Here is a 16,220-nt window from a genome sequence, read left to right as displayed (position 1 = left end):
GCTCAAATAGTAGCGTGCTTAAGAGTCAAGAGGTTGCACTCTAAAGACTTGAGTACATAATTTAGATTACTACTTTTATAATTGAAGGAGTGCTTCAACTGTTAGCACTGAGATACTTTAGATGAGATATCAGGTAAAACTACTATGTTAGTGGATGTAAATATTCTTGTGGCTTTCTGAGAGCAGAATGCGTGTGATTTTTTTTTGTTCCACCCTCCCCAGTGAACAGGTAGAATCCCAAGTCTAAATTACAAAACACAAGATATCTAATTATTTCTAAGCATCCTCTGATAAGATTTCATCAGCCTTTGTTTTCTACTTTGCAATATCTGAAAACATTTTGAAATGCTTAATTGGCCTCAATACTCTAATGTCATTGTTGGGTACTAAGCTCTTTTGTTAATTGATATAGTTTTAAGTGAAAAGAATAGGAAATAAGTAAACTCCAAAATATTGTTTGAATTTTCTTTTTTTTTTTTAGCTCTGGTGGAGGTAGAAAATAGTGTTATAGTCACTTATGTGGAACACTCTTCTGGTCTGGGATGACTTGGTCTTCCTATCACAATTTGAGCAAAGTGGAACCACCTTTTCCTGTTGGCAAATGTTTTTCTCCCCCCATCTTTTTTTCCCATACTTGTTTACTTTCACATACAGTATGTTCTGAGGGGTGGGGGTAACTGAGCCATTACTTGCTACTTGATTGCCATTTTGCACTTCATGGTTTCCTTGTAGATAGAACAATGAATGTACTTTCAAAAGCCGTGGAGAACTACGTTTGATTTGCGTTTTGTTTCTCTAGAGGCATTAACATTCTTTATAGTTGATGAAATAGCTTTTGGAGGATAGTCACCGCTGTGATATAAGAAATATCAAGTTTGCATGTGCATTTTAAATGCTCACAAATGGTAATAAAATTGACAAACAGCTCATTTGATTTACAAGTTTGAATATTACCATTTGATATCTTGGATCAATCCTAAAAGAGAGATAACAGTTCATTTTATTGTCATTGAAAATGATGGTGCAGCATTCAATTTAAATCAGTATGGTAATCCCAGCCTGGATTACCTGTATGTCTTCAACTCTCTAATAAAGAAATTAATTTCTGACTCCAATACACTGCAGTTAAACTTAATGGCTTAACATTTATTGTAAGGAAGTCAAGATTGCATTTCAATAAGGCAAATGTGACATATATTCATCAGATTCTAATATAATTTTATAAATTATCTTACATTGACATACGATCTTTTGTCAATTATTTTGTGACTAAATTATGTGACTGAATGGAGTTTGGGAATATAATATTTCTAAATCTTTTTTTTTCCCTGTTTCAGGTGAAAGATAGAGGCTCTGAGGCCACACGTCGATTTTTCAACTGGTTCTATTGGTCAATTAATCTGGGTGCTATCGTCTCACTGGCTGGCATTTCGTATATTCAACAGAACTGTAGCTTTCTCCTTGGATACATTATACCAACTGTTTGCATGGGCATTTCTTTCTTGGTTTTTGTATTTGGCAAATCAGTTTTTGTCTCTAAGCCACCTGATGGTAGTTCCTTTACAGACTTATTTAAAATTCTTTTTTACTCATGCTTTTCAAGAAAGCTGAATAATGAAGAAAACAGCAGGTAAAAGTTATTCGCTTTTTTTGCCTATTCCTATCTACTTAGGGATACAGTGGTCAATGTTCCCTCGAATTTGTCATGACCCGTGTGCGCAAAAATCGTGGGCTGTGCAATTTTTTGCTCAGTAACGACAACATGTGTATACTGAATAATTTCTTCAATAAAAACAGTATAAATAAGTCAGGTCTAAAATCTGCAGACAAATCATTGCAAACTTCACGTCGTCAGTACCGTCCACATCAGAAACTGGAAAAGGAAATATGATTGTGTACGATCGTGAAGTATACTTAACGTGCCGATGAGATAGAGAGTGACAACCTTTTGTGTGCAGTTTAGATTCCTTTGTGCTCTAGTTGTAAAAGATGTGGGCACACACACCTTAGAGCAAATATTGACAGTAGTAATAGCTGCATCAGATTTGTTTTAGGTGATTCACATGACTGTTTTATGGGTAGCAGGCATTTGCCTTTACAGTATTCCCAAATTACTACCAAAAATTTCCACTCATGGTGTGTGTGTGTGTGTGTGTGTGTGTGTGTGTGTGTAGAATGGGGATTAAATCAATAAATAACTTGAATTCTCTCAATGAATATGCAGATAGTGGCTTGATGGTATGGACTGTTATCTAGCTAATGCAACCCCCACCCCAGTACAGGAGTCACAGATAATTAAATTGTTTTATTATTTTTTAACTTGAAGTTTTTTTTTAATTATTAGATTGCTCTTTGGGATGTCTCATAAGGCTAAACTTTTGCATATGCAATTTTGTTAAATATAGTTGTGAAGATGGCTGTTAATGTAGCATTTTTTGATGAACAATTATTGTACTCGGTAGCCATTTGGAAGTGCAGTGCTTCTTAGAAGGATGATTTTGCGCAGATTTCAAGAATTCTATTTGTATTACTCTATTTGGCTAATGGTATGAAGCTTTCAAATTCTATCTTTTCATGCTGCAACTGTTAAGCAAATATTATAAAGGAGATCCTGACTGTTTTGAAGAACTTGCAGTTTAGTTCTAATATTTTTCATAAACAAGTTAATGGATTTTTTTGTAGGATTGTGATCTTGTCTTGAGTTTGCAGTGATATGTAATGTAGTATGGAGCAACTATTGTATTTCTGAAAAGTGTTTTCGAAGCATTTTCTATGATTTCAGAAGATTGCTCCATATTTGACATTATCTAAAGATTAGCAGGTTTTATTTATATTAAAAAATAAATGAATTGTAAAACATTTTACTTTCAGCCAGAACAACGGGATCTACCCATCAACTGTTAAACCAGGTTGTCTGGATCTGGCCAAGATTGTATATGGTGGTGAATTTCAAGATAACAAAGTGGAGGATGTGAAGACCTTTGTCAAAATTATCCCAGTGTTCTTAGCACTCATTCCTTACTGGATGGTTTACTTTCAGGTTTGATGTTGTATGCGATTTATGTACAAAATACTGGATTCTTTATATTTGTTTTGAAGCTAAACTATGCAGAAATAGTAAGCAGTCTTTTGTATTAAATGCAAATAAGTAAAAAAAATGCTTTTAATAGCTTCTGTATTTGCTGGATGAGACAGCATCTAGTTTAAATCTCCTTTTTTTGTATTTTTAGATGCAAACTACATATGTTCTACAGAGCTTGCACCTTCGGATTCCAACGTTTTTTGCTGAGTATAATAACAGCAATGCTAGCAATTCATTTGCAAGCTGCAAACATCATATGGTAAGATACTATTTGCACTACTTGTCTAATACTGTTTGAAAGAATATGAAAGCAGTTGGGAAATTCACGATTTCTTAATAGAATATGTTGCTGACTATCCAATTGAGATAACCACTTCCTCACATTGTTCACAAACAGGTGATGATTTAAGAAACTCATTGCTTAATGTAGGGGATTAGCCATCGTGCTTAACAAAATGATTTTGTGATCCAGTTGAATTTTTAAATTCAACCATTGATATACATTTAAAACTTAATGGTAATGCATATGATGTACAAAAGATCATTTGTGCTGTTTCGCCTGTTACGTCCTTAACAACTCAAGGTATAGTTTTAAGGCTTTGTGCTCATTGTGCTTTGAAATAAGTGGGTCCATGGAATAAGTTGAAATTAGTTTCATGGTGATTGTGCCTTCAGAACATGTAGCATTTGTGAATACTTGAGATCAAAATTGCTTCCCATTTAGTTGAGTTTAAAGGAATTATTATGAAAACTCTGATCTTCTGCAAAGTATGATATGAATGGAGAGATTATTTTAATTTCTCCTGTCTTTCATTTCTTGAAAACCTATTATGAAGCCACAAAAACATTGTGAATTCATTCTAATCTTTCGTGAGAATTCTGTTTACACTAGTTTCACTTAAGTAAAATGCAGGTTATGTAGAAGTAGTATTGCTACTTTCTCTTCCCCCTTCCCCTGGATGGAACTATTGTATACTTCCTCAGTAGTTTTCATGCAAAACAATTGTACATTTTACTAAATCAAAAGTGCAAAGCTAAGTGTTAAGTTAATGTCATCCATGTTGCCATAATATTATTTGTAAGTGCATTTGGATTTGAGAAGCTTTGAATGTAGCTGTTTGTGAAAATACGTTTGTTTTCATTTCAAAGGTCCAATTTAGTAGAAACATAGAAAACCTACAGCACAATACAGGCTCTTCAGCCCACAAAGCTGTGCCGAACATGTCCTTGCCTTAGAAATTGCCTAAGGTGACCCATAGCGCTCTATTTTTCTAAGCTCCATGTACCTATCCAGGAGTCTCTTGAAAGACCCTGTCATATCCGCCTTCACCACTGTTGCCGGCGGCCCATTCCACACACTCACCACTCTTATGAGTTTTTTTAAAAAACAAACAAACTTACCCCTGACATCTCCTCTGTACCTACTCCCAAGCACCTTAAAACTGTGTCCTCTCGTGCTATCCATTTCCGCCCTGGGAAAAAGCCGCTGGCTATCCCATGATCAATGCCTCTCATCATCTTATAGACCTCTATCAGGTCACCTCTCATCCTCTCTCGCTCCAAGGAGAAAAGGATGAGTTCACTCAACCTATTCTCATAAGGCATGACCCCCAAGCCAGGCAACATCCTTGTAAATCTTCTCTGCACTCTTTCTATGGCTTCCATATCCTTCCTATAGTGAGGCGACCAGAATTGAGCATAGTACTCCAAGTGGGGTCTGACCAGGGTCCTATATAGCTGCAACGTTACCTCTGCTCCTAAACTCAATCTCACAATTGACGAAGGCCAATACACCATATGCCTTCTTAACCACAGAGTCAACCTGCTTAGCAGCTTTGCGTGTCCAATGAACTTGGACCCGAAGATCCCTCTGATCCTCCACGCTGCCAAGAGTCTTACCATTAATACTATATTCTGCCATCATATTTGACCTACCAAAATGAACCACTTCACACTTTTCTAGGTTGAACTCCATCTGGCACTTCTCAGCCCAGTTTTGCATCCTATCAATGTTCCGCTGTAACCTTTGATAAAGCCATGCTGATTATTCCTAATCATATTATGCCTCTCCAATTGTTCATAAAGCCTGCTTCTCAGGATCTTCATCAGCTTACCAACAACTGAAGTAAGACTCACTGGTCTATAACTTCCTGGGCTATCTCTACCCCCTTTCTTAAATAAGGGAACAACATCCACAACCCTTCAATCTTCCAGAACCTCTCCCGTCCCCATTGATGATGCAAAGATCATCGCCAGAGGCTCAGCAATTTCTTCCCTCGCCTCCCACAGTAGCCTGGGGTACATATCATCTGGTCCCGATGACTTATCCAACTTGATGCTTTCCAAAAGCTCCAGCACTTCCTTTTTCTTAATATCTATATGCTCAAGCTTTTCAGTCCACTGTAAGTCATCCCTACAATCGCCAAGATCCTTTTACATAGCAAATAGTGAAGCAAAATATTCGTTAAGTTCCTCTGCTATCTCCTCCGGTTCCATACACACTTTTCCACTGTCACACTTGATTGGTCCTATTCCCCCATGTCTTATCATCTTGCTCTCCACATACTTGAAGAATGCCTTGAGATTTTCCTTAATCCTGACCGCCAAGGCCTTCTCATGGCCTTCTGGCTCTCCTAATTTCATTCTTGAGCTCCTTTCTGCTAGCCTTATAATCTTCTAGATCTCTATCATTACCTAGTTTTTTGAATCTTTCGTAAGCTTTTCTTTTTGACTAGCTATACAACAGCCTTTGTACACCACGGTTCCTGTACCTTACCATCCTTTCCATGTCTCATTGGAACGTACCTATGCAGAACTCTACACAAATATCCTCTGAAAATTTGCCACATTTCTTCTGTACATTTCCCTGAGAACATCTGTTTCCAATTTACGCTTCCAAGTTCCTGCCTGATAGCTTCATATTTCTCCTTACTCCAATTAAACAGTTTCCTAACTTGTCTGTTCCTATCCCTCTCCAATGTTATGGCAAAGGAGATAGAATTGTGATCACTATTTCCGAAATGCTCTCCCACTGAGAGATCTGACATCTGACTAGGTTCATTTCCCAATACTAGATCAAGTACAGTCTCTCCACTTGTAGGCTTATCTACATATTGTGTCAAAAAACCTTCCTGAACACACCTAACAAACTCCACCCCATCTAAACCCCTCAGTCTAGGGAGATGCCAGTCAATATTTGGGAAATTTAAAATCTCCCACCACGACAACCCTGTTATTGTTGCACCTTTCCAGAATCTGTCTCCCTATCTGCTCCTCGATGTCCCTGTTACTACTGGGAGGTCTGTTTTTTTAAAAAAAGACACCCAGTGGAGCTATTGACCCCTTCCTGTTCCTAACTTCCACCCGCAGAGACTCCATAGACAATTCCTCCATGACTTCCTCCTTTTCTGCAGCTGTGACACTCTCTCTGAATAACAGTGCCACGCCCCCACCTCTTTTGCCTCCCTCCCTGTCTTTTCTGAAACATCTAAAGTCTGGCATTCGAAGTAACCATTCCTACCCCTGAGCCATCCAAATCTCTGTAATGGCCACAACATCATAGCTCCAAGTACTGATCCATGCTTTAAGCTCATCCGCTTTTTTCATAATACTCATTGCATTAAAATAGACACATCTCAAACCAGCGGTCTGAGTGCATTCCTTCTCTATCACCTGCCTATCCTCCTCCTCGCACTGTCTCCAAGCTTTCTCGGTTTGTGAGCCAACCGCCTCTTCCTCCATCTCTTCAGTTCGGTTCCCACCCCCAGCAATTCTAGTTTAAACTCTCCCCAGTAGCCTAGCAAACCTCCTCGCCAGGATATTGGTCCCTTTGGGATTCAAGTGCAACCCGTCCTTTTTGTGCAGGTCACGTCTGCCCCAAAAGAGGTCCCAGTGATCCAGAAAACGGAATCCCTGCCCCCACTCAATCCCTCAGCCACGCATTTATCCTCCACCTCACTCTACTCCCATACTCATTGTCACGCGGCACAGGCAGTAATCCCGAGGTTACTACCTTTGAGGTCCTGCTTCTCAACTTCCTTCCTAACTCCCTGTAGTCTGTTTTCAGGACCTCGTCCCTTTTCCGACCAATGTCATAAGTACCAATATGTACCATGACCTCAGGCCGTTAATGTCAGAGAAATGTATACAATATACATCCTGAAATGCCTTTTCTTCACAAACATCCACAAAAGCAGAGAAGTGCCCCAAAGAATGAACGGCAGTTAAACGTGAGAACACCCCAAAGACCCTCCCCCCCAATGCGTAAGTGGCAGCGAGCAACAATCCACCATCTCCCCCCCCCCCCCGGCAAACTGGCAAATAACTGTACTATAGTTATCCACTTAAATGAGGAATCTTTTGGGATGTTAAGCCAGCTGAGGTTTGTTGCTTCCTTGGTGATAGCACTGTCTTCCTACCTATACTAAATGAATCTTCCAGCAGTAAGTTGATACTAAAGCAAAAGCTAAAGAATTTGAGTGGGCTTTACCAAAGAGAAAGTCATATCAACTGACTAAGGCACATTTCCAAACTGTCAGATCTATCAGACAGTTTCAAACCTTTTGACATTGAAAAACTGTTTACTAATTATGATTTTTTTGCAATAGTATTAGAGAACATGAAGGTTAAGTTATTTGGTTATTGTATTATTTTAATTTTGTTTTGGCACTAATGGAGAAAGCTTGACTGGTGGAATGTTAAGAGTTTAAAGAGTAATGTGATATATGGGTATAATAGATGAAGGTCAGCTTGTCTTCCTCCAGCTTCCAAAAAATTGTAAATTTCTTTTTCCCCTAATTATCACAGTAACATTTTGGTGAACCTATTAATGTTTTAGAAAGCTTGAATACAAACTTGTCAAGGAGCGAGGGCACTAGACAGCTAAGGAGTTTACAAGGAGCTTGGGAATCAGGGTCCTGACAAGTAAACATTGTAAACGTCATCCGGTGAGACAGATACTAAACCATTGGGATTTTCCAAATGGCTGGATAGAGGATTATTGGAGTTTTACTTTTAGAAGTTTTACTCATTGAAGTTATGTTAATTATTTCCTTTCTACATGTTTAAATTTTATTTCAAATCAAATATACATGATAGGTTAAAGGCATTAAATATTTCAACCATAATTTGTATTCTATACAGATCTCTGATTTAGTTTTTTTGCTTGAAATTACTTATTTTCCCAAGATACTTTAATTGATAATCCCCCAAATATTGCTTTTGGTGATCAATAATTAATTGATTTCACCTTGCATAGGTAGGCAAATAGAAGAAAATATCAAATAAAGTGTCTGAAATGTATTGTTACAATTACTATTAGGTTTTGGTTGAATTGGTTAAATTGTCAATGAATGGAACATTCTGTGTGTTGCATCATACAACTATTAAATTTAAGGGAATTAATTTTTTATTGATCATAGGCAAGTACGAGAGGAAAAATATTCATTGGCAAATCTATTAATAAATCTGAGGTGATGTATCTCCTTCAGTCTCTTATAAGCAGCATATTTTCTAACTTGCCATCAGCAGTACTCGCTTTTACTGATAGATTTTAATATGTGAATCAGAATACTGATCTCTTTACATCAAACATGAACTTCTGTTGTTTGCATGATTTGTTGTTTTTTTTTTCTCTGCACATTAGGTGTTTGACAGTCATTATTTTTATGGTTTTCGTTTGGGTTTCTTTATTTTGTGGCTGCCTGTAAGGAGACGAATCTCAAGGTTGTATAATGTATACAAATTTTGATAATAAGCGTACTTTGAACTTTGGTAGCCCAGTTAGAATGTTTTAGTCTGGTGTCTGGTACTCTCAATGTTAAGGGGGGGGGGGGACTGACATTAAACTAAAGGTGTTGGAAATGCAATACTTGCTAGATAAGGTGGCATCCATGGAGGCAGTCAGTATTGGTCTTGCTGGACGCTAATCATTTGCCAGAACTATGCTCATCAGTGGGGTGAGAGAATGTTATTTGATCAATATTTGTTTGCAAGTGTGATTGAAGTTTGCTGACAACAAAATTAGATGTTGTAAGCATGCAGCAGAAAGTCTTTGGGAGAGATTTAGGTTAAGCGAATGGGTGAGGATGTAGCAGTTGTGGTACAAAATACGAAGTTTTGAACCTTGGTAGAAAAATAGAAAAGGAGAGTATTTCATGAATTGTAGTTGTTCTGCAGATGTCATAGGAATCATAGTTAATATGTGGTTACTGGAAGCAGCTAGGGGAAGACAAAAATTATGCTGGCTTTTTATTGCAATAAGAATTGAGAGAGGGCAAAAAGATGTCTTATTACAGTTAAGGACAAGGGTGAAAGCATAACTGGAAATCTGCATACAACTCCCTATGTGAGGAAGAATATATTTGTGAAACAGGGAGTGCTGTGAAGGTACATCAGATTAAATCATTCAACGGGAGGAATCCTCCTCCAAGGAGCAGTTAAGAATTGGATTGAACACTCAAGTGTAGAAGAATGGCAGATAATCTCATTGGTTTGGTACATGCGAAATTTGTGTCTCACTCTTGGACTATTTTGATTTGGGAGGTGGGGGTGGTCTTGCACTCAAATGAGGGGTTACCTATTCAGGACTGAAATGCGAAGGCATTTCTTCTCACGGAGGATAGTGAAACGTTGAAATTATCAACCAAGCAGACTGTAGGGGCTCAGTCACTGTGTATATACACAAGACAAATAGACTTTTTGGATATTAAAAATTTTGGTTATCAAAGATAATGGGATTGATACATGGTGGTCCTGAATTTAAAGCCCCTGTTCTGCCATTCAGTAAGACCACAGCAGGCACATTGAGCTGAATGACCTGTTCTGTTCCTGGGTCTTGTGTCCTTAAGGGTTTTAGTTGCGATGATCATTCAGGTGTGCATACTTAATCAGTTGTTCTGAATTCAAATCCTAACATGGCACCTGGAGAATTATAACTTTGATTAATTACATAATTCTGTTGAAATGAAACTTTGGGGCAGAATATTAATAACATCCTTAATAATCCTTACCAACATCTTTGCCTGATCAGTCCTGTGTGAGATCAGATACTATAATTTGGTCAGATCTGAACTGCTCTAAAAGATAGTCCACTCCACTTGGTAGGTGTTTTTTGGCATGGATAATCAATGCTAATCTTTCCAGTGAATCTTCCTGTTAATGAACAATGAAGATCTTGGGAGGAATATGGGCAAATTAATTAAGCCTTTGGCAAGTGAAATCAACTAGTAGTTCCCATATTTCTAATTGCTTAGGCAACTTGGATATTTAGAATGTTTTAGATTTGAAACCGAAAGGGAAAATATTTATTGTACAAGGATGACATCTTCTGAAATCAATCAGATTATATTTTAGTATCATTCTTTTTGTATCTCATGTGTTCTAAGATGAGTCTCCATATCCAATATATATGGGTAAAAGGTTTTGTTGTCTTTCCTTCATGCATGCTTCAAAATCAGGTTTATTATCACTGAGATGCCTGATTTTGTTGTTTTGTGGACCCAGTGCAGTGCAGGACATTAAAAAAAGTTACTAGCTATGATTTTTTAAAAAATCAATACGTAGTGCAAAAGAGGAATAGTGAGATGGAAGTGCAATGGTGGAGGGGAAGAAGCTATTCCTAAAACAATTGAGTGTGGGTCAGACATTGATAATATTAATGATAATAATGATGATAATGTCCAATGTGGTGAGGGTCCTTAGTGATGGATGCTACCTTGATGCACTGTCTTTGGAGGGTGGGGGTGGGGTTACTCGTGTCTGTGGTGGCCTACTGCAGTGTCTTCAATCTTGTGCATTAGAGCCACGATACAAGGTGCTGATGCAACCAGTCAGATTGCCCTCCAGAGTACATCTGTGTAGAAATTTGCTAAGAGTCTTTGGTGACATGAAATCTCTTCAGACTCCTAATGAAGTATAGCTGCTTGTGCTCTTTCTTCATGATTGCAATGGTACATTGGGCTCAGGATCGATCCTCCAAACTGCTGACACCCTGGAGCTTCAAGCTGCTCACCTTTTTCCCTGCTGAGCTTTCAATGAGGATTGGTGTACATTTTCCTGATCTCCCCTTCCTGAAGTCCATGATCAGTTCCTTGGTCTTGCTAACATTGAGTGCAAGGTTAGTTTAGTGACCCCACTCTACCAGTCAATCTATCTTGCTCCTATACCTCCTTTCTTACTTCTCAGATTATGCTAACACCACTGGTGTCATTGGTAAATTTATAGATTGCATTTGAACTATGCCTGGCGTGTTTGTGTTGTGCGTGTAGAGAGAGAGTAGAGCTGTCAGCTAAGCACACGTCCTTGATGTGTGCCTGTGTTGATTGTCAGCGAGGAGGAGATGTTATTACCAATCTGCACTGATCGTGGTCTCCCAATGAAGGAATCAAGAATCCAGTTGCAGAGTAAGTAGTTTTCAAGTTTGTTAATTGTTAATAGAGTAATGGTGTCAAATGCCAAGCTGTAATCGATAAACAGCAGCCTGTGACATAGGTATTACTATGGTCCAAGGCTTAGGAGAGAAATAGTGAGATTGTGTCTGCAGATTGCAGCGGATCTAGGCCTTGACTCAAGCAGGAGTTAAGTCTTCGCCACGACCAACCTATCAAAGCACTTTATCATAGTAGGTGTGAGTGCAACAGTCCTTGAGGCACCTCCTGTGCCCTTCCTGGGCACCGGTATGAATGATCCTCCAACTTCAACAGTTGGATTAGATTAGATTAGATTATGAGGACACGCAGCCCTCTTTTATTGTCATTTAGTAATGCATGCATTAAGAAATGATACAACGTTTTTCCAGAATGATATCACAGAAACACATGACAAACCGACTTAAAAACTGACAAAAAACACATAATTATAACATATAGTTACAACTGTGCAAAGCAATACCATAATTTAATAAGAACAGACCATGGGCACGGTAAAAAAAAGTCTCAAAGTCTCTGGAAAGTCCCGTCATCTCACGCAGACAGTAAACCTCCAGCACCGCAAACTTGCCGGTGCAGCACCCTGGAAGCTTCCGACCACAGTTTTCCGTCCGAAAACACCGAGCTTCCGACCAGTTCTCCGACACCGAGCACCATCTCTGCCAAGCGCTTCGACCCCGGCCCCGGCAACAGGCAATAAGCAAAGCCGAGGACTTGGGGCCTTCGTCACCAGAGATTCTCGATCGCACAGTAGCAGCGACAGCAAAGCAGGCATTTCAGAAGTTTCTCCAGGTGTTCCTCCATGCTTCTCACGGCTGTCTCCATCAAATCAGGATTGTGCACGGCCCCCTAGTTAACACATATCGATATCATTCGGAACGGCCGCGCGCGCTGCGTCGCGCCGCCATCTTCTCCTCCCTCCAGAGGTTGAAGATATCCTTGAACGTTCCCAGTGGTTAGTCGGCAGAGGTTTTCAGCATTCTGCATGCTACACTATTGGGGCCCGATGCCATGGAGTGGTTCACTTTCTTGAAGGATGTTCTGACGTCGGCTTCCAAGACAGACATCATAAGATTGCCAAATGTCGTGGGGATTTGTACAGGTGTGGTTTCATTCTCCATTTCAAAGCATGGGTATAAAAGGCGTTGAGCTCATAGCAGAGCGAAGCATCATAGCCATTAATGTTTTTCGACGTGCCTTCAGCCTAGTATTGTGTGTTAACACCTATAGATTGAAAATGATTCATACATTCAACACATAAACATGTGTTTGTACTTTTGTTTCCTCAGTAACTGAATACTTGAAAAGGCCGCATGTGTGATTCCTCAATTAAGGGAATGATGATATCAGAATTGGGTTTAATATCACTGGCACATGTTGTGAAATTTGTTCTCTGGTGTCTTCTTGAAAGTGCTTAGAAAGCAAATAAGTTCAAAATTTTAGATTTATTTCAATTAGGTCTGTATATTTTAGACCCAATTAAAGCAAAATTTAAAAAATCATGAGTAACCAAAGGGAACCCTCTAGAGTGTTCTTAAATGTGCTGTATAATTGGTGAAGAAAACATTAGGGGTGACTGTGACTGGATGGTTCAATGATTAATGCTCCTGCTTTGCAGCTCCAGCAGCCCAAATTTGATTCTGATCTCGGATGCTGCCTGTACGAAGTTTTCACATGTTCCCCATGGTTGCATAGAATTCCCCAGATTTATTGTTGCAAAATCTGTCTGGTTGCTAGGTTAGTTATTGTAAATTCCCTATAATGTAGGTAGATAGAAATAGATTCAGAAGGAAGTTGATGGGTATAAAAAAGGGGGAACAGCTTACTAGGAAATGTGTGGGAATGGGATCAACGGAATGTCTCTCGATGCCAATATAGATTTAATGGTCTTTTTTTTATGCCAGATGAGAAATAAGAAAACATTTGTGGAAGTATTACTGTGAATAGGTGGGCAAAATGACAAAGGTCTTCTGCCGGCCTGCAATGGTATTTTATTATTGTTGTCTTGTAACATTGACCTTCATGAAATGGTAAAAGCATTCATTATGAAGTGCTTTCTGTAAAATGCATTTAATGTGTGAACATTGTAAAACTTCTGCAGGTGTTATAGAGTCCTAGTACCAGGAGGGAAAATCTAATATGACTGTTAAAACACAAACTTCCCTTTTTGTGTCAACTTTCATTCTCTGTTCCTTAATGCATCATGTTCTTAAGGATATAATCTCTTTTCTTCCTTCCTCTTTTCAAAATTAGTGTTTAGAAATTAATTTACAATCACTTCAGTAGTACTATAAGCTTGGATTTGTATTTCAGAGTTAACTGCAACTTGTGATCTTGGCTGATTGTTTGACAGTTAGGATTTCCATAGACATCAGCCATACTTTGCCAACACACACTTCAAGAAAAACAGTCTCTGCAATCTCTTGAATCTCATGTCTGAGCTTCAATCCTGCCATTATTGATTTTATGTATATATAAATTTCAATGAAGATTGCAGATGGTAATTTTGGCTTGGTTTTCCCATTGTAAGTCCAAATAACTAACTCAACTACCCATGTTGCTCAATATTATTCACTTGTAAAGTCAGATTTGAAAGAATTCCTGTATGTATGGCTCTGTGCCAGGATGGTATTTGTTGAATCTGTCACTACTGTGCTTTAATTTTTGATACTAATTCAACATTAAGAAAATCCCTTATGAGGAGACTTTAAATTGTGCAAGCTACTTTTAACACTATTGTCTAATTTGTAAAAATAAGTTGCGTAGTGATATTTGTCTAACAAGATTGAAGGCAAGACACATTGGATTGAAGTTGGAAGATTAATTAGTTATTTATACAACTGAACAAATCAGAAAGTGGATGGGAGTTCCTAGTTAGTTTAATTTAAAAAATGTATTCAGAAGTTTTCACTTAGATCTATCCCAAGGTCCTCTTAAAGTGGCAGCGGAATGCATTAAACTTGAGCAAAGCAGCAAATTCTGAAGAAAACCTAATCCAGAAATGTTAAATAGTTTTAAACAGAGAAAAAGGAGAATAACACACAATACAGACATTTACCAAAACTCGATTTGGCATGATCAGTATTAGAACCATCATCCCATTCAAATTTATTGACTGACCTTTTGATGTTTAAAGTCTCGCTTAAAAGTTTATTTAAATGCGACATTATTAGCATCACTGATATCCAAATGCTGAAAATATCACATGATTTTCAGATAGATAGGATTGAAAATGTTGGCCCTGTCATTTACGGAATACTTTGCAGGTACCACTCATGATGGGTTATCTTACAGTGGATTTTTACAAGATATTGATCTATTCATATTAGTATTTCAAAAGACCATAGAGTGCCTACAGTCCATAAGTATAGTATGGGATAGCTTTAATGAATTGTGCAGTGTGATGATGTAAATTGTATTATCCTTTACTCTGGCCTATGTGTTTAATCCAGGTCAGACAAATATAATCTTTTTTTTCCTCATTTTTTTGATTCCAGGTCCCCAGGTTAAAGAGTCCTTAGCATAGATTGCTTTCATTTGTCACATAAAATAGAAGGTAGAAGTTAGTATTTGTGGAGTAAGAAGTGTTGAGAATATGTGGTTAGGGGCTAATTGCAAAGTATAAATGGAGCAGGAAGTATTCCATGTGTTGAAAATAACACATTCCACAGTGCTCTAGTTTCCTGTTTAAGACCATTAGACATGGTGTAGATTATGTTATTCAGCCCGTTGAGTCTGTGCCTCCATTTGATAACAGCTGCCTTTTCCCTGTGACCTTTGATATCCATACTAATGAAGAACATATCAACATATGAGCAGTGGAGGGCTATGGCCCAGGTGCAGGACGATGGGACGAGGCAGATTAATGGCTCTGTAGAGACTAGATGTGCCGAAGGGCCTGTTTCTATGCTAAAGTCTGACTCTGACTCCAACCCTTTTTTAAATGTACCCAATATTTTGGCCTGCACAGCTGTCTGTGGTAATGAATTACACAGATTCACCACCCTTTGGTGAAAGAAATGATAAACACTGAAACTTGTGGTAGTGTTCTTTTTTTGGATGGCATTGCCAATGTCAAATTGCACTTTGTTTTGAATACATTTCATGGACTTCAATTTATTTCTTTCAGTTCTAGACAGCAGTCAATTGGTCTTAAACCTTGACCCATCCATAGCTGCTATCATAGCAATCAATTACTTGATTACTGTGATTTTTTTTAAAAAGTATTATCAATAGAAAGCAGTGAGGAAGGCTTTGGGCTGCAGGAAGATATAAATGATTTGATCAGTTCAGCAGAAAAATAGCAAATGGAATTTAATCCAGAGAAGATTGAAATAATGGATTGGGAAAGTTTGGCAAGGCAAAAGAATTTTTTTTAAAAATGGCAGGATGTTGAGCAGTGTGAAGGAGCAGATTTTCTTGAGTACATATCCAAAGATTCTTAAAGGAGCTGGACAAGTCAATAGATTACTTAAAATGAAACTCTTTCCTTTTTATACTGAAACTTAGAATATAAGAGCAGAGACATTAAGTAAATATACCACAATTTAGCTATAATTCAAGTTATCACATTACAGGAACAATACAAATACATTGGAAAAGGTGCAAAGAAGATTTGAAGATGTGTGTTTCAAAGTTGGAAAATTAAGATATAATTTTCAGAAAATGAAAACACAAGACGCTGAGATACACAGGAGGTCAGGCAGCGAGAC

The 16,220-nt window shown here is 38.1% G+C and overlaps 1 protein-coding gene across 1 annotated transcript in view; it reads left to right on the top strand.

Annotated features, from left to right (window-relative positions):
* Positions 1-16,220, top strand: part of slc15a4 (solute carrier family 15 member 4) — a 73,986-nt gene that overhangs the window by 3,540 nt on the left and 54,226 nt on the right. The window contains exons 2-4 of the mRNA XM_063034247.1: positions 1,338-1,630; positions 2,872-3,040; positions 3,231-3,341. Coding sequence (XP_062890317.1) covers positions 1,338-1,630; positions 2,872-3,040; positions 3,231-3,341 — 573 coding nt within the window. The remainder of the gene's footprint in view (positions 1-1,337; positions 1,631-2,871; positions 3,041-3,230; positions 3,342-16,220) is intronic.

The sequence above is a fragment of the Mobula hypostoma genome, chromosome 27 (genome assembly GCF_963921235.1).
Source record: "Mobula hypostoma chromosome 27, sMobHyp1.1, whole genome shotgun sequence".
NCBI classification, from domain to species: Eukaryota; Metazoa; Chordata; class Chondrichthyes; order Myliobatiformes; family Myliobatidae; genus Mobula; species Mobula hypostoma.
Note: the sequence above shows the minus strand (reverse complement) of the source record. Positions and strands in the feature narration are given on the sequence as shown.